General features: G+C 39.9%; 1 protein-coding gene and 1 long non-coding RNA gene across 4 annotated transcripts in view; one reads left to right on the top strand and one right to left on the bottom strand.

Moving 5' to 3' along the window:
* cnksr1 (connector enhancer of kinase suppressor of Ras 1) overlaps positions 1–24,398 on the top strand; it is an 88,278-nt gene that overhangs the window by 46,976 nt on the left and 16,904 nt on the right. For 2 of the 3 annotated variants that reach the window (XR_008632877.1, XM_055158765.1), the window contains exons 6-14: positions 4,705–4,824; positions 4,927–4,986; positions 7,881–7,949; positions 8,020–8,154; positions 11,734–11,840; positions 13,926–14,107; positions 16,043–16,140; positions 17,876–17,909; positions 22,101–22,276. Coding sequence is in view for 2 of the 3 variants with exons in the window: in XM_055158765.1 (XP_055014740.1) it covers positions 4,705–4,824; positions 4,927–4,986; positions 7,881–7,949; positions 8,020–8,154; positions 11,734–11,840; positions 13,926–14,107; positions 16,043–16,140; positions 17,876–17,909; positions 22,101–22,276 (981 nt within the window). In the remaining variant the exon portion in view is untranslated. The remainder of the gene's footprint in view (positions 1–4,704; positions 4,825–4,926; positions 4,987–7,880; positions 7,950–8,019; positions 8,155–11,733; positions 11,841–13,925; positions 14,108–16,042; positions 16,141–17,875; positions 17,910–22,100; positions 22,277–24,398) is intronic. The other variant, XM_055158769.1, reaches the window with a different exon arrangement.
* On the bottom strand, positions 1,117–9,317 carry LOC129410629 (uncharacterized). Its single transcript, XR_008632946.1, has 3 exons — positions 9,293–9,317; positions 6,777–6,878; positions 1,117–1,457 (listed from the first exon to the last, which is right to left on the bottom strand). It is a non-coding gene; the product is annotated as an uncharacterized LOC129410629 (long non-coding RNA).

Below are 24,398 nucleotides of genomic sequence, written 5' to 3'. Positions count from 1 at the left end.
TCCGCCGTCGCGACAAACTTTGTGCGAACTGCGAGGAAGCGACGGTTTGAAAAAGCCTCAAAGAACCGCCGCATAAACCACGTAATCCCAACGCGCCGGCGAGTCACTTACACTAGAAACGTAGGGAGTTTGATTGACAGCCAATAGAAAATGAGGCAGCCTCGTTTTCTATTGGCTGATGTTTATCTGGCCTCAACACGTCCACAGTTGATAGATTTTCATTCTTTTTTTTTTTTTGATCATCATAATTACAAAGCTGCTGCGTCTCTGTAACAGTATTTTAAACTTTCATTGACAATTTGAAACTGAAAAAAAAATCCTCCATACAACCTTTAAATAGTCTGGCTGTGCTGTAGATTTACAGTAACTAAAATAAATAAAGACATGAACTCAGAGTAAATTCAGAACATGAGCTCTGGGTAAAATGGACCGAACCAGGTCCAGATCTGGAGATGGTCTCATAGTTTCTGGCAGGTTTCCCCATCGGTCAAATTTAGAGGACGGGGAAATAAAGTGCATCTCTCAAACTTTTCTCACCAAGTCCCACCTTAGACAATATTTCCCCTCTGGAGTCCTGCAAGATCCTAAACCTCTAAAAACATCACCAGTCTGTTTCCACTTGGTGCTAAACCTAGATCAAAAAATAGGATTTAACTTTTGCTTTGTTAGTTCTTAAAAAGGTTAAATGTCAAGTCTAGTTTTACTCAACAAAGAGTCGTCCTCCCACATGTACAGAGATGAAATACTTTGTTGTTCAGTTTGGTCTGATTGAGTCATTTCTGTTGAGAAAAACATTCACATGATTATTTTTCATTCATAGATTTTCAGTCGTCCTCCTTTTTCACATTTGTGTTGTAAAGTTTTATCAGTTGACACAAATGTTTGTAGGTTTTAGTCATATTTTTATTCATCACTGGTTTATTTTTATAGTTAGATTTGTGGTCTGAGCGTTGGACAGAATCTAAAATTAAAGAGGGGTCAAACTCGGCCCAGAAGAGATCACTAAATTACTGAAACCTGCATGGAGGACTTCTAAAACCTCCTCAGACACGTTTTCGATGAGGGAACAAGTTATAGTGTTATAGAAGATTTAATGTGACATGTGATTGTGATTAGATCATTTCTCCAATTTTAAATGTTGTACAAACTCATCCGAGCCCTTTTCTACCAAAACTAAATATTAATTAGTTTAAATATTCTGGCCGTGTTATAGATTTACAGTAAATAAAGTCAATAAAGACATGAACTCTGAGTAAAATCTTCCTGCTGAGGTTCTGACCGAGTCCAGGTCCAGGTCCAGGTCCAGGTCTGGAGATGGTCCCTGTAGATTCTGACAGGTTTCCCCGGTGACTTTGAGGGACGGTCAAATTTAGATGTTGAAATAAAGTGCATCTCTCAAACTTTTGTCACCAAGTCTCACTTTAGACGATATTTACCCTTCGCAGTCCCGCAAGATCCTAAAAGAAGGGAAAAGGAGTGAAGCGCAACATGTGAAAAAGGACCATCGCTGCATTTCTCTTTCCTTGGAAAATTGGAATGGAAAAGCTTTAACTCTAAACATGAACTCTGGGTAAAATCCTCCGGCTGAGGTCCTGACCGAGTCCAGGTCCAGATCTGGAGATGGTCCCCAGAGGATGCAGAGGACGGGGGAATAAAGTGTAACTCTCAAACTTTTCTCACCAAGTAGAGAGTATTTACCCTCTGGAGTCCCGCAAGATCCTAAACCTCTAAAACTAGGGGTGTCAAATTATCACGTTAATTGCGATTAATTAATTACAGTCATATTTAGCGCGTTATGTTTTTTAATCTCTTAATTTCTCGCGTACGCTGCGTAAACCGCACTTCCTCCTGTGAGCCTCTAAACCAGAACTAACACCAAGACTAAAACCGGGACTAACCCAGTCCAGGACCAAACCAGGACTAAACCAGGACTAAAACCAGAACTAAAACCAGGTCTAAACCAGGACTAAAACCAGAACTAAAACCAGAACTAACCCATTCCAGGACTAAAGTAGGACTAAAGCAGGTCTAAACCAGGACTAAAACCAGGACTAAAACCAGTGATCTCATATATAAAGCATTTCTCTATCAATAATATTTTTAATATGGTTAAGGAAAGACTGGACTTTTTATTGTCTTTAAGTCGACAAAAGTTATTATGTTCAGATTTCCTCGTCTTTGCTACTTTACAGCAAACAGTTTCTTATTCATGGAGACTTGGGCTCAACAGCCAATTTGGAGAGATTTGTTAAACAATAAATGACTTTATAAAGTCACTTTTTGTAAATCTATATCAGTGTTTTGATCTGCCACAATAATGTAATAATGAATTTAAATGAAAATACCTCAAATTGAAGCTTTTCTCAGCAATTTTAGGTGAGATTAAAAAGAGATGAATTAGATTAATTAATTACAGATCATAATTAATTAATCTCTCAATTTTTTTAATCGCATGACAGCACTATCTAAAACATCACCAGTCTGTTTCCAGTTGGTGCTAAACCAGATCAAAAATAAGATTTCACATTTGCTTTATTAGTTCTTAAAAAGGTTAAATGTCAAGTCTAGTTTTACTCAACAAAGAGTCGTCCTCCCACATGTACAGAGATGAAATACTTTGTTGTTCAGTTTGGTCTGATTGAGTCATTTCTGTTGAGAAATACATTCACATTCATAAGATTTTTAGTCGTCCTCCTTTTTCACATTTGTGTCTTTGTAGAACTTTTAAAATTGGAGAAATGAGCCAAAGATGAAATGATCTTAATCACAATCATGTCACATTAAATCTTTCTTGAGTTTTCTACCAAGCTATAACTTGTTCCCTCATCGAAAACGTGTCTGAGGAGGTTTTCGATCTCCTCCATGCAGGTTTCAGTAATTTAGTGATCTCTTCTGGGCCGAGTTTGACCCCTCTTTAATTTTAGATTCTGTCCAACGCTCAGACCACAAATCTAACTATAAAAATAAACCAGTGATGAATAAAAATATGACTAAAACCTACAAACGTTTGTGTCAACTGATAAAACTTTACAACACAAATGTGAAAAAGGAGGACGACTGAAAATCTATGAATGAAAAATAATCATGTGAATGTTTTTCTCAACAGAAATGACTCAATCAGACCAAACTGAACAACAAAGTATTTCATCTCTGTACATGTGGGAGACGGACTCTTTGTTGAGTAAAACTAGACTTGACATTTAACCTTTTTAAGAACTAATAAAGCAAAAGTTAAATCCTATTTTTGATCTGGTTTAGCACCAACTGGAAACAGAATGGTGATGTTTTAGAGGTTTAGGATCTTGCAGGACTCCAGAGGGGAAATATTGTCTAAGGTGGGACTTGGTGAGAAAAGTTTGAGAGGGACACTTTATTCCATCGTCCTCTGCATCTGAACAAACCCTCAAAGTCACTGGGGAAACTTGCCAGAAACTACAGGGACCATAGAGATGAGCGGATTGCGGTTACAACTGTATCCGCGGTTAATATATTTTAATTAAATTCGGGCGGGTGGCGGGTTATCTACTTAAAAAAAAAAAAAAAAAAAGTTATTGTTAGTATTGTTACGTACATCTGAAAAGACGAGTGTCATTGTCTGTGCTTGTATGAAGTGGACGTCATGTCCTTAATTAGCCCATTTGACCTCGTTTTTATGTTCTGAAGGTTCAGGTTGTGTCGGGTTATTGATGCCTAACGTTTACGAGGCACATTTTATATGCAGTTTGTTTTATTATTTCTAATTTATTTCAGCTGTTTGCCAACACATAAGTGGCTATAGGGACATATTTATTTAGTTATATTTTTTCTTGCCTATTTCAGTTGGAATATAAAGAGGACATTGCCTGATTTCAATAAAGGTTCATCTGGATGAGATGATTTGTCTATTTTGTTTCAATATCAGTTATATTTTAAAACACGCAGACATTATAGCGTCGACTGCCACTCGGGGGATTTAAAACTTAAAGAAAGACCGATGGAGTGAGGCTATGACTTTGAAATAACATCGGGCAATGGCAGAATGTTCAGAATGTAACAACATCCAACACGAAGGCAAGAAGGTTCAAAAACAGCCTCGTCGGAAAACGTTGTCAGTTAATTAGCTGCGCAAGAAAACCAGGTAAGTCTGGGGTTGTTACGGACAATTAAGAATGTGAACAAACACGCTGAGCCAATTTTGGAACGAATGAGCTATAGTGTTTGCATTTTTATCGAGGCTCCTTAGTTTGTTTGCTGTATGATTGTTCTAAAATCTAAAATCAATCGGCGGATGGCGGCGGGGGCGGTTTTGAAAACCTTTGGTGCAAAATGGACAGCGGCGGATGATGAGTTTTGTGTCGCGGTTGCGGATGAAAAAATAGCCCATCCACAACATCTCTAAAGGACCATCTCCAGATCTGGACCTGGACTCGGTCAAGTTCATGAGTTCATGTCTTTATTGACTTTAGTTACTGTAAATCTATAACACAGCCAGAATATTTAAACTAAGAGATTTAGTTTTGGTAGAAAGGGGCTCGAGTGACTTTGTAGAACATGTAAAATTGGAGAAATGAGCCAAACTCACCCGAGCTCTTTTCTACCAAAACTAAATCTCTTAGTTTAAATCTATAACACAGCCAGACTTTAAAGTAACTAAAGTCAGTAAAGTGTCCGTTTTGCCTCGTGTAAATGTGTAAATGTGTAACTGTGTAAATGTTTCTTCTCCAGTGCCGTCAGCTGGTGTCTCTGTGCGACGACATCCTCCAGTCCAGTTCCGAGCGTCTTCTCTCTCACACGGCGGAGCTCGAGAGCGTCCACCTGGTGCCCGCCGCTCCCGGAGACCCTCTGGTAAACACTCTGAGCTCTTCACACTCACACGCTGATGCTTTTAGGATTAGAACCATGATGATTGTGTTCTAACATGTGATTGTTTTTTTGTTTTTTTTCCAGGGCATCGAGATCACGTCAACCAGCTCCACCAACCACTATGTGACCGGAACTGCTCTAGAGGTGAACTTTTAACTACATATACGACTTATTTATTTTGCACGTATATAACATAATAAAAAAATAAAAATAAAACACACATTAGATAAAAAAGTAGGTGCTGGTAGAGGCAAAAAACCCCAAAGTGCAAATGTTAAAGCCTCCACGTTACGAATACATAAAAAATTCAACATTCCCTGTCTGAGGAATCTGCCTGCGTCACCAGGGCAGATGATGTTATTACGTAAACTTTTACACCTGCTTCAGTGGATCCAGGCAAAACCTCCATCTGTTACACAATGGTACAGAGAGACTTTCAAAGTTTTCCCAATGGAGACGCCTCAGTGTCTCTTAAAAGGCAATTCAAACACTTTCTATAAAATATGGCGACTCTTTCTGGACCACCTTCCTCCGGACTTGGCTGATGTGCTTTATAAAAGGAGGTTCCCAATTTGTTTTTAATTTTAATCGATAATTGTGCGGTGTTTATTTCTTTTTCATTTTGGCTCTGACTCAGACCTTGTGACGGTCTTTGTCCATTTGGTTCTATGCAGATTAAGCTGTGCTGGATTGTTTTGATTGTTCTATTTTGTTAAAAAAGACAAATTATTGTTCAAAAAAAAAAAACACACATTCAACATTCAACATACAGATTACAGATTACACACACCAAAATGTAGTTTGTAACGTAATTCATTAAATTACTTAAAGTGAGTAATGTAATCTGAATACTTTGGATTACTTGATTTGTTGTAGAGAAACAAAGACGAGGAAATCTTCACATAAGAAGTTTTGTCTGATAAAAGAAAATAAAAAGTCCAGATTTTACTCAACCATAATAAAAATATTGATAGAAGATGAAGAAACACGTCCACACAGCAGGATTTAGACCTGGTTTAGACCTGATTTTAGACCTGGTTTAGACCTGATTTTAGACCTGGTTTAGTCCTGATTTAGACCTGATTTAGACCTGATTTAGACCTGGTTTTAGACCTGGTTTTAGACCTGGTTTAGACCTGGTTTAGACCTGGTTTAGACCTGGTTTAGACCTGATTTAGACCTGATTTTAGACCTGATTTTAGACCTGATTTTAGACCTGATTTTAGACCTGGTTTAGTCCTGATTTAGACCTGATTTAGACCTGGTTTTAGACCTGGTTTTAGACCTGGTTTAGTCCTGGTTTAGTCCTGGTTTAGTCCTGGTTCAGTGTCCGGCAATGAGTGGAATTATGGGAAAAAAAAAAAAAAAGGCAAATTTAGCCCAAAATGTAAAAAACAGGAAAATCCCGCTGTGTAATCCATTTATTTCAACAAAGTAACTGTAATCCGATTACCACTCACTGAAACAGTAACTGTAACTGAATACAATTACTCATAATTTGTACTCTGATTACTCTGGTACATGTAATCTGTTACTCCCCAGCACTGTGAACACATTAAATTCATGTGATTCAAACATGGATTAAAATACAATGAAACATCCACAATGGAATAATTATCAAACATGATCAAATATCAAACATTTCCTCAAAGTCTTTTTAAACAACGTTCCTGATGCGTCACAAACCAGACGTGAAAACTCCGACCCAATTTCCCGTCTCTGGATCGAAACAAATCTGAACTCTGCATGTGGCACATTTCAGAACATGAAAATTATGATTTTGACGATGATTGTATCTACGAATCTGCATTGGTTTTAAAGTAAAATGTGAAATGTTTGGTGATCGTAGTGGAACTATAAAGAATTTTATACATGAAAATACAGATTTGTTAAATGAATATGATAACTAACTTCGCTGGTGGCAGGAATCTCACCTGTTTATCTCCATGTCTTTGGTTTTGGCTGTAAATTTTCACAGTACTGAGCTTTAATGTGTTTCCATGGAGACAATCAGGTATCATCACTACTGGTTAGATCTGTGGAGACACAAACGCATTCACAGGAACTATTAGGATGTAACGGTTCATATATTCATGCTGAATCATTTCAGTTCGGTGTAGATCTGTGCACGAGTGAGTTTGAGCAATTTGTGTGTTTACATTTCACCTCTACACGTGCAGCTACACAGAGACTCAGCTCTTTAATATTCACAAGGAAACTGTGATTGGTTCAGTGTTTCCTGCAGCGCTTTATAGTTGGAGCGACACCTTCACAACAACTGCCCCCCAACCACATGAATCCTGTCAAAACCACAGTCGTCGCTCCATGGTCTTCAATCTCGCCTTCCCCCGTTCCCCTCCATCCCCGCCGACTTCTGTCCCGAGCGAAAGTGCATTTTCAACCTCTGGGACAAGTTGTTTTTTTTCTGAAGCTTGAGTAAAAGTTTGTGCTGGAACTGTTGGTGCTGCACTTTACTTTTTGAAAAGTTTAGTTTAGAGTTTACAAGGAATTTAATTTTTATAATATTTCAAAAATGTGTTGCTTATTTGAGAACATTTTATTTCACTTATTAGTTTTACCAAGCAGCACTTCGCATTTATTTTATTTTCCCGTTTGTATAATGTTCAAACTAATAGTTAATTTAATAAAAACACAAATAAACGACAAGCAAATGGTGTCACCCACACTGAACTGAAAATGAACCGAACCTTGACCTCAAAAACCAAACCGAACCGTGATTTTTGTACCGTTACATCTCTAATAAATCTGCATGTTTAGAGCTCAAAAATACCAGGTCATCAGAGTCTGGAATGGAGCGACTGGAGACAAAAATAAATAAGTGTTTTACGAGACTATTCTTAACTTCGTAACTCTTTTTTTTTTTTATAAGTTATAGTACCAGGATTCAGGCACAGTGGACAGAGTTTTACTTTCGAGCACGACTACAAACTGAGCATGACTTGTCCTTAAAAAGAATCCATCCACAGCTCATTTTCTTCTGGTTGTGTTCTTTGTGTCGTGTCCTGACGTCTCCTCAGCCGTCTGCTGATGTCAGTCTGAGGATCTTGGCCGGAGATGAAGTCATTCAAGTCAACGACCAGATCGTGGTGAGTCAGCGACCCGGCGAAGTTTATGAATGGAAGAGTTTGTGTCCTAACGCGCGGTTCTGTGAGGCAGGTGGGCTGGAGCCGAGCCAACCTGGTGAAGAAGCTCAAAGAAGATCCGAATGGAGTCACGCTGGTCCTGAAGAAGGTCCCCGGGTCAAAGAAACTTCAGAACAAAACTCCGGAGCTCAGCGTCTCCTTAGCGCAGGTTGGAATTATTATTTTTACTTTTATTATAAGCAACGAGACATGAGATTTCTGAACATATATTTACATGAATTGATTCAGTATAATAATTATTCCTTTTCTCGTTACCTTTAAAGATAAATATTGTCTTCATTGTGTAGATCTAAAGACATAATTTTACTCCAAGTTAGACTTTCTTTGCAGTGTTTGAAAACTCTCTAACTTGTTCTTCTCTAGTATCTTTTAATAAGCTGTGAATCCGTCTTGTGTCCAATTTTTAATTGGTTTTAGCATTTGTCTTTTGACTGAAAGGATTTTTTGTTTAGTTGTACGTTTTATTCAGGTACAATTAACTCAGAACATGAACTCTGAGTAAACTCCTCGTGCTGAGGTCCTGACCGAGCCCAGGTCCAGATCTGGAGAAGGTCCCTGTAGTTTCTGGCACGTTTCCCCAGCGGCTTTGTCAAGTCTTTAATTATTATTTATAATTTACCTTTTACACATTAACTTAAATAGCTACAATTTTAACCATTGTATCATTTTATCAATTAATTTTTAATCTTAAATATAACTTATTACATTTATTTCATATAGTCACTTAAAATAGTATAAAAATATTTTATTATTTTAATTATTATTATAAAAATTTTATTTTTTATTGCAATTTTTTTTATTTTATTTTTTATTATTATTTTTATTTATTTAATTAATTAATTTATTTTTATTTATTTATTTTATTTATTTTTAAATTTATTTTTAATTAATTTTTTTTATTATGATTTTATTTTTATTTTTTTATAACATTTTTTTATTTATTTATTTTTGCATGCTACCTAACTTACATTTCACACCATTTACCTTAAATCTGATCTTTTACTTTATATTTAAATAATCAAATGCCAATTATCAAATTATTTATTTATTCAATTTAGCTTTATTTAACATTTTGAAACTTAAAATTGTATTTATTTACTAATTTACTTCCATAAAATAAATCAGCCAATTGTATTCAAATTTAACCCAGGATTCTCATTGTACTTAAATTAAATAAAATTATAATTTTACATGTAAATTAAAGAGATTATTTCTATATGGGTTTACCACCACTTTACTATTTAACTAAACTTAAAAAAAATAATTGTACAGGTTAATTTACTCACTGGTCGTGTCTCTTGGTTTGGTTTGGTTTGTGTTTGTGTCTGTGCACCTGGGCCTGATTAAATGATTTCAGAGACTCACCTGTTCACCTGTTTTTCCTGCTGCCACCTACTGGACAGATTAAAAATAACCTCATCAACTCATAAAAAGGGAGGAGAGGAAGAGGAGAGAGGTTCAGGAGTGGAGGTGAAGACGTGGAGCAGAGGTGCTGGGCTTTTTGACGTTACAGGCTTTGAGGGGCTGGACACACGCAGAGGACGAGGGAATAATGTGCATCTCTCAAACTTTTCTCACCAAGTATCAACTTAGACAATATTTAGACTCCGGAGTAAAAGATCCTAAATCTCTAAAACATCACCTTTCTGCTTCCAGTTGGTGCTAAACCAGATCAAAAATACAATTTCACTTTTGCTTTATTAGTTCTTAAAAAGATTAAATCTCAAGTCTAGTTTCACTCAATAAATAATTCATTTCAAAAAGTGAATATTAAAATTCAGATGTTGATAATTTTAAGACTCTGCTTCAGAATCCTTCTCCCACATGTTCACAGATGAGTTACATTGTTCAGTTTGTTCTGGTTTAGTTGTTTCTGATCAGAAATACTTTAAAATCTTGATGTTTCATTCATAGATTTTCAGTCGTCCTCCTTTTTCACATTTGTGTTGTAGAGTTTTATCTGTTGACACAAACGTTTGTAGGTTTTAGTCATAGTTTTATTCATCACTGGTTTATTTTTATAGTTAGACTTGTGGGCCGAGCGTTGGACAGAATCTAAAGTTAAAAGACGGGTCAAACTCCGCCCAGAAGAGATCACTAAATTACTGAAACCTGCATGGAGGAGATCGAAAACTCTTCAGGTTCATGTTTTCGATTATGGAACAAGTTATAGGCGAGTTTCATTGTTGACAAAAGCGCGCGTTGCTGCTGGGAATTATTTTGGTCGGCGGCAAGAAACACTAATTCAACATGACGGACGGAGCGAGAAAACACGTAAAGGGTATTGATCCCGGTTATTTATCCAGTCTAACGGCAGACGACCCAAGACCATTTGACCAGAAATTGGTCATAAGCATCGACGGACGACAAATCACCCTTTTCAACCCCGACAAAAGGTGGAACAAACCAAATTTCTGGTCAGAATCTCCAACTACCTGGACAAATATTCACTTGGGCGACATCCACAATGACTTGGTGGAAACTCCTGGGCCATTCACAGCAGAAAAGATGAAAACCTCCAAGAGTCTGGATGTGTTGTTGAACTTGTTGGAGTCCACGGTTTGTTAGGATTAGGGATGGGCATGATTAGTCGATTAATCGATAATTGATCACTAAGAATTTCATCGATTATGTTAATTTTAATCGACAAACTGAATGTAGGTTGCTGTGTGTCGGGACCAAACAGGTGTGTACATGTGTCTCTGCATCAGAAGGAGCGAGACACAAACAGTGGGTCAGTCTGTAACGAACCGAAGCACAAATGTGGATTTAACCAGGATTTGTAGAAGAAATTCCACACTTTCCGTTGCGTTGGGACAAGTGTGAGTCCATGTGCACAGTGGATAAAGCAGCACATATGTTTCTGTGTCCAGTGGGAAAAAGTTTTTCCAGGTGAGAGTCGCTCAATGTGGATGACGAGGCCCCGCCCCCCTCCCCCCGTACGCTGTCCTGGTTTTGACAAACACAAATCTGGTCACACTGACCTGTATTCACCTGAGTCATGTCTTTTAATCCAACACAAGTTGAACCACATCAGCGACACAAGAGCTGGAGTTTTATCTTCACTTAGTTTATGTAAATTAGTGATGTGGTTTTAAGTTTTGTTTCTGTGAGATTTGAACAAAACTGAATTAAACACATTATAATGTCAAACAGCTGATGTGGATCTAGAGTCGTTATGTTTATATGTCGTAAAGTTGAATTTATTGATGCAGATTAGTGCAGATAGTAATAATAATGATAATGATGATCATTTTAATATAAAAACATTAATGATTAATCGATAATCGATCGTTAATTCTTCCGACGATCGATTAAGAAAATTTCATCGAATGCCCGTCCCTAGTTAGGATCTTCTACGTTTGCTCTGCGGATGTTTGAAAGTCGTTTAATTCACCGTTAGTGGTTCTTTTCACTCAGAATACGAAAAAGACATTTTCCTTCTTCCGTGCTTCTATTTGTGCGTCCGATAATGCAGCAGGAATTGACCATTATCGGGGATAAATACGCGAGGTTACGCACTGTGTTTGACGCTACCGTGTTTCTTGCCTCCGAACAAAATATTTCCCAGCAGCAACGCAGGGCTTTTAATAACAATGACGTCAGCTGAAACTCGCCTATAACCTGTTAGAAAACTCAAGAAAGCTTTAAAGTGACACTGTTTTTGATAAAAGTGTTTCTCTGCTGCTGCTGAATGTTCGTGTGTGTGTTTGTGTTTTGTTCCGAGGAGGAGGAGGAGGAGGTCAGGTCGGAGCCTTCAGACGAAGAGGAAGACAACCCCAGACATTCGATCTTTGAGCGAGTTGCAGCGTCCGTCAGGTCTTTGTCCTTCAGGTGAATATAAACATTTATTTTGATACTAAAGAGAAGGTTTGGGACTTGATTTCAACACCACGATGATAAAAACACAAAGGTTTCTTTACTATTACAACATGTGGACAGATCGTCGTCCTTGTCCTGCTCCACGGACAAACTCTGGACGTCCACTTCTTCAGATAAAAGATTGAGACACTTCTAAGACTCTTCAGAAAAGGCCCAGTTGTTTATTTTTTCAGTACTGACGTTTCAAAAGAGCATCTAAGTCTCATTTTTTATGACCTCAGGTGAACTCTTGAACGAACCTTTGTGTGCACGATCCTCCAGTGACCGTCACCAGATGATCGTGCACACAAGTAACTGAGATGAATGAAACGGCTGTAGATTTAAAGGTTGTAATAGAGGATTTTCCAAGGAACGAGAAAATCCAGCGACTGTTTGTCCTTTTTCAAACGTTGCGCATGTGTGAAACCACCTCCCCTCCCCCACAGCTCCTACGTAGAAACACCTCCTCCTTAAAACAAGTCCTCATCGCTGCACATGACTTGTAAACAACTGAGCGGGGAGGGGGGCGCGGACATTTCGTGCGCAGAAAAGAAGTGAGGAGCAGGGAGAAGAGAGGAGCAGGGAAGGGTGCGCGGAGATTCAGTGCGAATGAACTAACTACAACACGCAGCAGCAAGTGGACTCTTTCTTTGCATTGAAAATTACGTTTTCAGACACAGGATATCACATTCGTGTCCTGAAAAACGTTTGTGTAGCTCTTGGAAATAAAGTACGTTTTCATAATAAGCAGAAGTTTCCTGTCCAGGAGTAATTTGTGGACCAGTGGTTCAGTCTTTAGACTCTTCGTCTGCTTCAGTCGCGCCATCGCTGGAATGAATCTCCAAGAATCACCTTAGTTTGGCTTCGCTGCTTTTCCCCTTGTCTTCTTCTTTCACCTCAAAAACGGACTTTCTTTTGCGGTGAACTGCTCCTGGATTCTTGTCGCCATCGCAACAAACTTTGTGCGAACTGCGAGGAAGATATAGGTCAAAAAAGCCGCTAAGAACTGTTGCGTTGGTGGAGTAAACAGCGTCTGTGCGTCTTGCGTCTGTGGACTGTGTGACAGTCGTATGTAAACCACGTACCGGCGGCGCAGGCAAGTCAGTTACACTAGAAACGTAGGGAGTTTGATTGACAGCCTGTCAGCTCACAGATAACGAGGCAGTGTCGTTATCTATTGGCAAATGTTTAGCCCCACCACGTCCAGAGTTGATGAATTTTTATTCTCTTTTTTTTGGTCATCATAATTACAAGGCTACTGCATCTATAATCTATCACTGACAATTTGAAACAAAAAAAATCCTCCATACAACCTTTAAGCTGATTTGTAAAGATGAAGCTTTTGAGGACTGTTTTTCTTCTGTAGCGTCTGTGGGAAATGGTTTGTAACATTGACCTCGTTTAAGTTCTTCAGTAGTTGAAGTTCTACATTTAATAATATGAACAAAACTCACTCTTTTGGTTGAACTTCCACTGAGCCAAATTCTCAAAAATCTGATTCCGGTGAAGCTTATCTGTGATCACTTCTATAAGCTCCAACAGAGAACAGACTTGTCCACATGTCAAAATAAAAACCTCTGAGGATTTACAGCAGAACTCGCTGACGTTACTCACCAGCCTCCAGTGAGAAATTTGGAAGAAAAAGGAGGTGTTTTCCAGGTTGCTCAACCTGCAAGAAGTTTCCTGGAAATTGACAAATTTTACGTTTTATGGACAAAAAGTCACTTTTTATGGACTTTATGGACTTTCTAAATTATGTTTATGCAAGTTTCAGTTTGTGTTTGCAAAATAAAATGATAAATTATTCGAACAGGTCTTATTTATTTGGTTCTGTTATAGTTTAGGCTCTAGGGACATTTTCAAGTATCTTGAGCTCCTCTAAATATTCATTAATTTGCATAAAATTTTGACCCAAATATTTTGGACAGAGATGGAACCAAATGCAGGATTCTAATCTAGAGCATCTAAAAAAAAATGTTTTGGACCAGCCTACTGAACATGAGCAAATATCCTCTACAAACTGTCTGTGTTCATCATGTGTTTTTGTAAATGTGGCAGGAGAGCGATTCAGGGCCCAGAGGGACAGCAGCAGCAGCAGCAGCAGCAGCAGCAGCAGCAGCAGCAGCAGCAGCAGCAGCAGCAGCAGCTCGTGGGGCAGGAGGTGTTGGACTTGTCTTCGCTCAGAGACACTCAGAGGAGCCTGAGCTCGTCTCAGCTGCACCTGTCACCGTCTGCTCAGGGTAAACTTCATTAAACATCAGATTTCACTTTAGAATCCAGATTCTGGTCGTGTCCAAATCTTAGATAAACGATGAAAAATAGACGTAATCATAATGATTCAAGCCTTTCCTGCTTTGTCATTTGAAGTACACAACTTTTTTTTCATAAATGAGTAAATTCAGCTTCCCTCAGATACTGTGTTATAAAACAGAACTTTACACACTGTTGGTTGACAAAACACATGTCCTGCTGATCTTCAATCACTGATTAGTCGACTGAAAAGGGGTACATGGACATAGGTGGAGTTTGTGGGGGTCAGGGGTCACACTGCCCCCCCTAGTGGCTGAAATATGTCATGACATTGAGTCTATAATATGGCCAATACAAATATTTACTTTAAAAATTGATTAATATTTTAAATATGTCAATAAAACAAAAGGATTCTATGAAATAAATATAAATCCTAGTCTGAACCAGGACTGAACCAGGACTGAACCAGGACTAAACCAGGACTAAACCAGGACTAAACCAGGACTGAACCAGGACTGAACCAGGACTAAACCAGGACATGAGAGAGAAGGAGAACTCAGTATCCACAAAGTGTGATCAGGTGATGGCTGTGCTTAGCCTCGTTCTGCGTGATCCTTTTGCCTGTGGTCACCCGACAGTCCACACCGGCCTCCAGGCTCGTCCCGACATTCAGTCCTGGTTCAGTTCTGGTTTAGTCCTGGTTTAAACCTGGTTCAGTCCTGCAGATTCCATGAGCCTGTGCAGTTTTGTTTTCACCGTTGCTCCAGTTTGACATTTAAGTTGTAGTTGTTTTATATTTGTTATTTTTTAATATCTCACACCGGGAGAAGTGTGTGGATGTCGAATCCTCACGCACCAGGAACACTACACCCTGATCCTGTGTGCTGCTCCGTGTAGTTTGTCTTTATGTGAGTCGTGTGTGTGTAAGTGTTGTGTGTAATGTCACAGAACAGTTATAAAGGACAGCAGTGTGGACAGTAAAGACATAATCTCATTGTATAAGGCACAGGTGTCAAACATAAGGCCCGGGGGCCAGATCCGGCCCTCCAAGACCTTTAATGTGGCCCTTGGGTGATTTTCTACTAAAATATTTTAATTATATTTTCTATTAAAATATTGGTAATTTTCTGTGGTGTTTATCACAGCAGCGTCTCCAGCGTCTCTGTACGTGGCCCCTCCCACCAGAGCAGCACAAATGAAGACTTGTCTCTTTCCAAACGCTCTTAAAGGACGATCGTTTTGACTGTTGACCGTGACACCCTCATCAGAAAAATGTCCAACATGAGAAAAGTGGAGCCGAGTGCAGGATTTTACAAGAAATACTGACTTATACCTGTTTGCAGACAAGTTCATGTTAAAACATTGTGTTGAAATGGAATTTTTCTTGAAGTTTCAGGTTGTTCATAATATTATAATATTATAATAAGAAAGAGTTCATCAATTAAAAAAGATTTCTGTAATAGATTTGTGTTTCTCTGCACAAATATTTGAACTTATTGTTATTTTTGGGGTTTATATGACATGAGTTTTCTGATCCGGACACTTTGGGATCAAAGTAGGTTGGATACGGCCCCCGAACCAAAATGAGTTTGACACTCCTGATCTAAGGTGTTACTTACTGTGCACATGGCAATACACACTTTAAATCTTGAATCTAGTGCCCTGATGTTAAAATATTTGCCTAATTTTTTGAATAAATTAGGACTTTTAACATTTTTTTCCTAAATTTATGTCATGCATGTCCCAGCAGAACTTCATTGTACAGAGAAACTTGTGGTCGTCACTGCAAAAATAAAATACTATACAAAAAGTGATCACAGACGGGACCGGAAACTCTCATGGTTTTTGGGGGTGTTGTTCATAGAAAAACCTGTTCGTTTTTCTGTGCAGAGTGAATGACTTTTTTGTTTTTTTTTGTTTTTTAGTTGAGGATCGTGAAGGTGCTCGATCTCCCAGAGGAAGATCCCCCAGGAGAGCGAGTGGGGAGGAAAGCAGCGGCGGCTCGGATATGGTGGGACACACGGTAAGAGCACTAAAAACACTGCTTTTGTAAAGTCTAACTCCACAATATTTTATTATTATTTGCTTATTTATTCCATTCATAAAGTATAAAAAAACATCAACGGTGTCACAACATCAAACCTGCAAGAAATGAATGTAAAAGAGCAGAAAGAAGAAGAGCCGTCTTATGTTTTTTGCTCCTTTTCCCCTTTTCCAGACAAAACATCAACACTGAAGTCAGGGTTTGAACAAGCGAGAGTCCACACGTGTTTAAAAAGAGTACAGATTATAGATATTTATTTAAAAACTAAGAGTTAATGAAGTTGTGGCCGCGTGGTGGAGAGGAGAGAAAAAACAGTCTCCAGCAGCACTCGAAGGTGGGGCCACAACTTTATTTGAACCTGCTTTTAAATAAATATCTCTTTTTGTTCCGCTTTTTAAACTTGTGTGGACTCTCCCTTGTTCGAACCCTGAGCCAGTTCGTAAGACAAGACTTTGAGGAGACTTAAAGGTTGTATAGAGGATTTTCCAAGGAACGAGAAATCCAGCGACTGTTTGTCCTTTTTCAAATGTTGCGCATGTGTGAAACCACCTCCCCTCCCCCACAGCTCCTACGTAGAAACGCCTCCTCCCTCCTCCTCCTTTACGCCACAAACAGGTTTGTTTACAGCCGGTGAACTGCACATGACTTGTAAACAACTAACTACAGTGTTGGTTAGGACAAGACGGAGAAGTGAGGAGCGGGGGAGGGGTGTGCGGACATTTCGTTCGCGGACGAGAAGTGAGGAGCAGGGAGAAGAGAGGAGCAGGAAAGGGGAGCAGAGAAGGTTGCGCGGAGATTCAGTGCGAATGAACTAGCTACAACACGCAGCAGCAAGTGGACTCTTTCTTTGCCTTGAAAATTACGTTTTCAGACATAGGATATCGCTTTCGTGTCCTGAAAAAACGTTTGTCTAGCTCTTGGAAATAAAGTACGTTTTCATAATAAGCAGAAGTTTCCTGTCCAGGAGTAATTTGTGGACCAGTGCTTCAGTCTTTAGACCCTTCGTCGTCTGCTTCAGTCGCGCCATCGCTGGAATGAATCTACAAGAATCACCTTAGTTTGGCTTCGCTGCTTTTCCCCTTGTCTTCTTCTTTCACCTCAAAAACGGACTTTCTTTTGCGGCGAACTGCTCCTGGATTCTTGTCGCCATCGCAACAAACTTTGTGCGAACTGCGAGGAAGATATAGGTCAAAAAAAGCCGCTAAGAACTGTTGCGTTGGTGGAGTAAACAGCGTCTGTGCGTCTTGCGTCTGTGGACTGTGTGACAGTCGTACGTAAACCACGTACCGGCGGCGCAGGCAAGTCAGTTACACTAGAAACGTAGGGAGTTTGATTGACAGCCTGTCAGCTCACAGATAACGAGGCAGTGTCGTTATCTATTGGCAAATGTTTAGCCCCACCACGTCCAGAGTTGATGAATTTTTATTCTCTTTTTTTTGGTCATCATAATTACAAGGCGACTGCATCTATAATCTATCACTGACAATTTGAAACAAAAAAAAATCCTCCATACAACCTTTAAGTCGACAATATCCTGCACTTTAAGTTGAACAAATAATGGGTTGGATCATGTCTCTCTACAATATGTTTAAACTGTTGCATCAAACATGACAAACACTTAGAGACACGTCCAGCTTGTGCTTCGTCTTCATGTTTGACGAGGATGAGGAGGGACATTAATCTAACATTTAACTCGGTTTCTCTTCACTTTCAGGGTAACAAAGATGCAAAGAAGAGTTCCACCAAAGGTAACTGTCCACAGGGTTTGAACATGTCTCTGATGACCACACGGTAATGGAAAAATAAATAATAATACCCACTGAATTTAAATTAAAATTGAAGTATTGACCTTTTTCACAACAGCGGGAAGTGCCACAAACTTTTGGTTAATGGTTTTCTGTGTCAAAATGTGTGTAAATGTGTCGTATTCTTCATAAATCTGCCCCATCACCAAATCTTCAACCAACAAACTCCACAAAAAGATAAACATTCTAACATGAAGAATTTATCCACAACGATCAAGACAAGAAAGACAAAAACTTAAAGAACAACGAGCCACATTAGTCACACAACAAACTCAACTCATGTCATGATCATGAAGAAAACAGAAGGAACTTGTTCACTCAGACTCATTCTACAATTAAAATAAAACATTGATTTCATGATGTTAATCTGTGTGTCATTCGTTCATTCGTTTTTCAATATAAAACCAAAAATAAGAAAACGAAAAAACAACAGTTTTCTTCGTTATTTGTCTCCAAAACCAAAATGAAAAAACAGATAACGATTCGTTTTTTCAGTTTTCGATTTTGTGTTTAAATGAAGAATGGAAAAAAACGGATAACGGCCGTTTCCCGTTTACGTGACTTCAGTGACTGCGATGCCGGACTTTTGCACCGGGTACGGACTGAACCAGGACTGATCCAGGTCCGAGACCAGAGCGGGACTAGAGCGGGACCAGACCAGGACCAGAGCGGGACCAGGGTGGACTCCAAGCTTTGACTCTGAGCCTCCGCGGGGTCCGAGCCTCAGCTTCGAGCTCCGGTCCTGCCGTGGGCTCTGAGCCTCCGGTCTGGTCCTGGTCTGGTCCCGGACCTGGTCCATTTGAACCAAAAGCTCTTAGTTCGGTTCGTTTTCGTTGGTGTGAAAGCGTCAGTTTGATGTTTTGCTCCACCTCGGAACCAGTCGTGGTTCTTGAGTGTGGAGGACTGGATCAGCCCGTCCGGACCTGTAGTCCACAGAACATTCTCACTTTCCCCACACAGAACCAGCGCACAGACGATGACACGGAACCACTCGGACCACTGGTCTCGGTCTCAGTCCCGCTCTGGTCTCGGACCTGGATCAGTCCTGGTTCAGTCGTACGCGGTGCAAAAGTTCGGCATCGCAGTCACTGAAGTCACGTAAACGGGAAACGGCCGTTATCCGTTTTTTCCATTCTTCATTTAAACACAAAATCGAAAACTGAAAAAACGAATCATTATCTGTTTTTTCATTTTGGTTTTGGAGACAAATAACGAAGAAAACTGTTGTTTTTTCGTTTTCTTATTTTTGGTTTTATATTGAAAAACGAATGAACGAATGATACGTGGATTGATGTTGATATTAACATAAACAGAGAGATTTGTGCAGTTTAAATGTTCCAGATGTTCAGATTACATGTAAATCTCTCTGTCTATGTAAATATCGACATCATGAAATCAGTTTATAATTTTAATTGTAGAATCAGTCTGAGTGAACAAGTTCCTTCTGTTTTATTCATGACCGTAACTTTAGTTTTGTTCACTGTTCACTCGTGCTTTTCCTTTTTGCAGTCAGCCTTATGTTCCTGTATTTCCAAGATTTTTCTTATTTCTAAAATTTGTTCTCAAAATTAAACTCTTAAGTTAAATCATTTTTTTATTTTCAGTTAAAGGGATGACTTACAGTTTCATTTTCATTTCAACCTCGGGTCTACGTCACATCCGTAGTCTGTGCTGCTGGAGAACAGGTCGGGTGGAACTGATGACGATAAATGGGACAAATGGGATAAATTCTGATGCAAAATGATGATAAAGGAAATGAGGGAACATAGAGACGCTCCATCATTTTTTAGCTCTTAAAGGTTGTATGGAGGATTTTTTTTTTAGTTTCAAATTGTCAGTGAAAGTTTAAAATACGATTACAGAAATGCCGCAGCCTTATAATTATGATGAACAAAAAAAAAAAAAAAGAATGAAAATCTATCAGCTGAGGATGTAGTGAGGCCAGATAAACATCAGCCAATAGAAAACGAGGCTGCCTCATTTTCTATTGGCTGTTAGGTCGTCAATCAAACTCCCGACGTTTCTAGTGTAACTGACTCGTCGTCGCGTTGGGATTACGTGGTTTATGCGGCGGTTCTTAGAGGCTTTTTTAAACTGTAACTTCCTCGCATTTCGCACAAAGTTTGTCGCGACGGCGGACGACAACCCACGACCGGTTCGCCGCAAAAGAAAGTCCGTTTTTGAGGTCGCTGAAAGAAGAAGAGAAGGGGAAAAGGAGCAAAGCCAAACTGAGGTGATTCTTGAAGATTTCTTCCAGGGATTGTGTGAATGAAGCAGACAAAGGGTCTAAAAACTGACGCGTCGGTGGCTGTTATTTCTAGACAGGAAACTTCAACAGTAATGGTGAACGTGCACTTGCTGTAAACAAGCGTGATTTCTAGAGTAAAGAGGCGGGAGGAGATGTTTCTACCGAGGCAGCGGTAGAAACAACATTTGAAAACGGACTCTCACTGTATTTCTTTTCCCTTTAAAAAAGCCTCTGTACAACCTTTAAGTTTTCATCTTTCTTCCCTTGACAGTTGTGGATAAATTCTTCATGGGAGAATGTGAATTAATCAATCACTGCGTTTATTTAGCGCCTTTGAAGACACCCAAAGCGCTTTACAGATCATTATTCATTCAATCCGCACTCTGTGGTGTAAACTACTGTTGTAGCCACAGCTGCCCCGGGGCAAGGCTGCCAATCTGCGCCATCGAACTCTCCAACCACCACCAACACACACTGCACTTTCATACTGGGCAATGTGGGTGGAGTGTCTTGCCTAAGGACACAGCGACGCCTCCTGTGGCTCCTGGTTTTCCGAGCGGTCGCCAATCCAAGTCCAGACCAGACCTGGACCTGCTGAACTTCTGAGATCTGACGGGATCAGGGAGTTTTTGGTTGAAGATTTGGTGATGGGGCAGATTTATGAAGCTGCTGGAGAATAAGACACACACTTACACACACATTTTGACACAGAAAACCTTGAAACATAACCAGAAGTTCCTGAAACCTACAGCAGGACACTTCCAGCCGTTGTGAAAGAGGTTTATTCAGTTTTTAAGAGTCAGAGTCTGTAGAAATTTACTGTAATTTCAACCAGTTTACAGTTTAAACGTACGTCTGTTAATGTGGATGTGATCTCTGTGTAATATTTGGATCTGTCCAAGTACAGTTTGTAGAATCCGTGTGTCGTTCGTTCATTCGTTTTTCAATATAAAACCAAAAATAAGAAACAAAAAAACAACTGCTTTCTTCATTATTTGTCTCCAAAACCAAAATGACAAAACAGATAATGATTCATTTTTTCAGTTTTCGATTTTGTGTTTAAATGAAAAATGGATAACGACCGTTTCCCGTTTACGTGTGACTTCAGTGACTTGGTCCCGGTCTGGACTTCAGTTCCCGGACTGACCGGACTCATCCAGGACTGGTCCCAGGTCTGGACCCGACTCCAGACCGGACCAGACGGACTGGACCGGACCAGACCGGACCAGAGTCCCGGACTCAGTCCCGGCTGGTCCCGGTCTGGTCCGGTCTCAGTCCCGCTCTGGTCCGGTCTGGTCCCAGTCTCAGTCTGGTCTCAGTCCCCGTCCCTGGTCCGGTCTGGTCTTGGTCTCCCGGTCTCAGTCCCGGTCTGGTCTCTGGTCCCGCTCTGGTCCCGTCTCAGTCCCTGGTCTCAGTCCCGGTCTGGTCCCGGTCTGGTCTCCCGGTCTGGTCCCGGTCTCGGTCCCGTCTGGTCCCGGTCTCAGTCCCGGTCTGGTCCCGGTCTGGTCCGGTCTCAGTCCCGGTCTGTCTGGTCTGGTCCCGGTCTCGGTCTCGGTCTCAGTCCCGGTCTGGTCCCGGTCTCAGTCCCGGTCTGGTCCCGGTCTGATCCCGGACCTGGTTTAGTCCTGGTTCAGTCCGGCATCACAGTTTAAGTCACGTAAACGGTCGTTATCCGTTTTTTTTCCATTTTTCATTTAAACACAAAATCGAAAACTGAAAAAACAAATCATTATCTGTTTTTTCATTTTGGTTTTGGAGACAAATAATGAAGAAAATAGTTGTTTTTTCATGTTCTTATTTTTGGTTTTATTTTGAAAAACAAATGAACGACACACAGGTTTTGCAGTAGTGATACTAGTAGTGATACTCGTGGTCTTTGTGAACAGGTATGACTTCGGCCCTGAGCAGACGCAGAGTTTCGTGTCGGGAGCTGGGCCGTCCCGACTGCGACGGTTGGCTGTGGAAGAAGAGGAGGGACAGCGGAGTCTTCGTCACGCAGAAGTGGCAGAGGTTCTGGTTCATCCTCAAGGGGCCGGCGCTGTACTGGTACACGACCCGCGAGGTGAGAGCCACGCCCCCACGACCAGCACACACTCACCCACGCTACAAGTCCTAACAGAACTACTATTTATCTGAGCAGAAGAAGAAACGAGAATAAGACCAAGTACAAGACTGTAAAACTAGCAGTGTCGGGAAGGTGACTTTTAAAATGTAATCCCCTACAGATTACAGATTACACACACCAAAATGTAGTTTGTAACAGAATCCATTAAATTACTTAAAGTGAGTAATGTAATCTGATTACTTTGGATTACTTGATTTGTTGTAGAGAAACAAAGACGAGGAAATCTTCACATAAGAAGTTTTGTCTGATAAAAGAAAATAAAAAGTCCAAACTTTACTGAACCAAATTAAAAATATTATTGATAGAAGAAGAAGAAACACGTCCACACAGCAGGATTTAGTCCTGTTAAATCCTGGTTTAGACCTGGTTTAGACCTGGTTTTAGTCCTGGTTTAGATCTGGTTTAGTCCTGGTTTAGACCTGGTTTAGACCTGGTTTAGTCCTGGTTTAGACCTGGTTTAGTCCTGGTTTAGTCCTGGTTTAGACCTGGTTTAGTCCTGGTTTAGTCCTGGTTTAGACCTGGTTTAGACCTGGTTTTAGTCCTGGTTTAGATCTGGTTTAGTCCTGGTTTAGTCCTGGTTTAGACCTGGTTTAGTCCTGGTTTAGTCCTGGTTTAGACCTGGTTTAGACCTGGTTTAGTCCTGGTTTAGACCTGGTTTAGTCCTGGTTTTAGTCCTGGTTTAGACCTGGTTTAGTCCTGGTTTAGTCCTGGTTTAGACCTGGTTTAGTCCTGGTTTAGACCTGGTTTAGTCCTGGTTTAGTCCTGGTTTAGTCCTGGTTTAGACCTGGTTTAGACCTGGTTTTAGTCCTGGTTTAGTCCTGGTTTAGTCCTGTTTAGACCTGGTTTTAGTCCTGGTTTAGTCCTGGTTTAGTCCTGGTTTAGACCTGGTTTAGACCTGGTTTAGACCTGGTTTTAGTTTAGACCTGGTTTAGTCCTGGTTTAGACCTGGTTTAGACCTGGTTTAGTCCTGGTTTAGTCCTGGTTTAGTCCTGGTTTAGACCTGGTTTAGTCCTGGTTTAGTCCTGGTTTAGTCCTGGTTTAGAAAACCTGGATATAGTCCAAAATGTAAAAACAGTTAAAATCCCTCTGTTTAATCCATTTATTCCAACAAAGTAACTGTAATCCAATTACCACTCACTGAAACAGTAACTGTAACTGAATACAGTTACTCATCATTTGTACTCTGATTACTCTGGTACATGTAATCTGTTACTCCCTGACACTGAAATCTAGTATATGAGACTGAGGGATACAAAGACCAGGACTGCATGGATAATACAGAAATACACATAAACAGTAGTGATTCCAAAAAAGTGATCATCAAACCTCCATGTTTGTTTTCCCAGTGGGACGTGTCTATTGTCAAAGTCGATCTTTTCAAGTCTTTTGAACCATTTCACTTTTGTTTCTGGTTCTGATATTGTCATATTTTAGTTTTGGGATTCGGACGTCGTTAATTGTTGTGGTTGTTGATGTTCTAACAGCGGAAAACGACTCGAGAAATGTGTTTGTGAACTTCATAAATGCAAAAGTGAATCAGATGTGTGTGACTCAAACCTCCGTTCAAACTGTTTCTCTTCCCAACGGAATTGAAAAATAGTGAAAGGTGAAGGTGATGGGCAGGATTGATCCACAGGAAGAACCAAAAAGGAAACATTTGTCTGACTAAGAAATCATCCCGAGTTTACAGAGAACATTTTGTATGTGGAGCGACGACAAAACAAAATCCGTTTGTTAATGTAGAGGAGCAGAAGACAAACAGACTGAGCTGCACTTTCTTGTTCTTGTGGTTTTACAGAAACATCACGTCTTGGTCTTTGCAGTGGAAGGTGTTTCTTGGTGAACAGTTGGAGACTTTCACTTTGGTGTTGACTTTTTAAATTCGTAAACAAAGTTGAGCGACGGATCAGGATTTTGTTTTGTCATCGCTCCATCGTTAATTTACGAGGGAGTATAAGCGTCAGATAAAAAAATAAATAAAAATGCTGGCGCTACAAGAATAAAGTCGTAACATTTCAACATTAAAGTCGTAATTTTATGAGAATAAAGTGGTAGTTAA

The sequence above is a fragment of the Boleophthalmus pectinirostris genome, unplaced genomic scaffold, assembly GCF_026225935.1.
Source record: "Boleophthalmus pectinirostris isolate CB_2022bp ecotype Guang Dong unplaced genomic scaffold, ASM2622593v1 HiC_scaffold_10, whole genome shotgun sequence".
Classification (NCBI taxonomy): Eukaryota; Metazoa; Chordata; class Actinopteri; order Gobiiformes; family Gobiidae; genus Boleophthalmus; species Boleophthalmus pectinirostris.
This window is presented reverse-complemented; position numbering and strand designations above follow the sequence as displayed.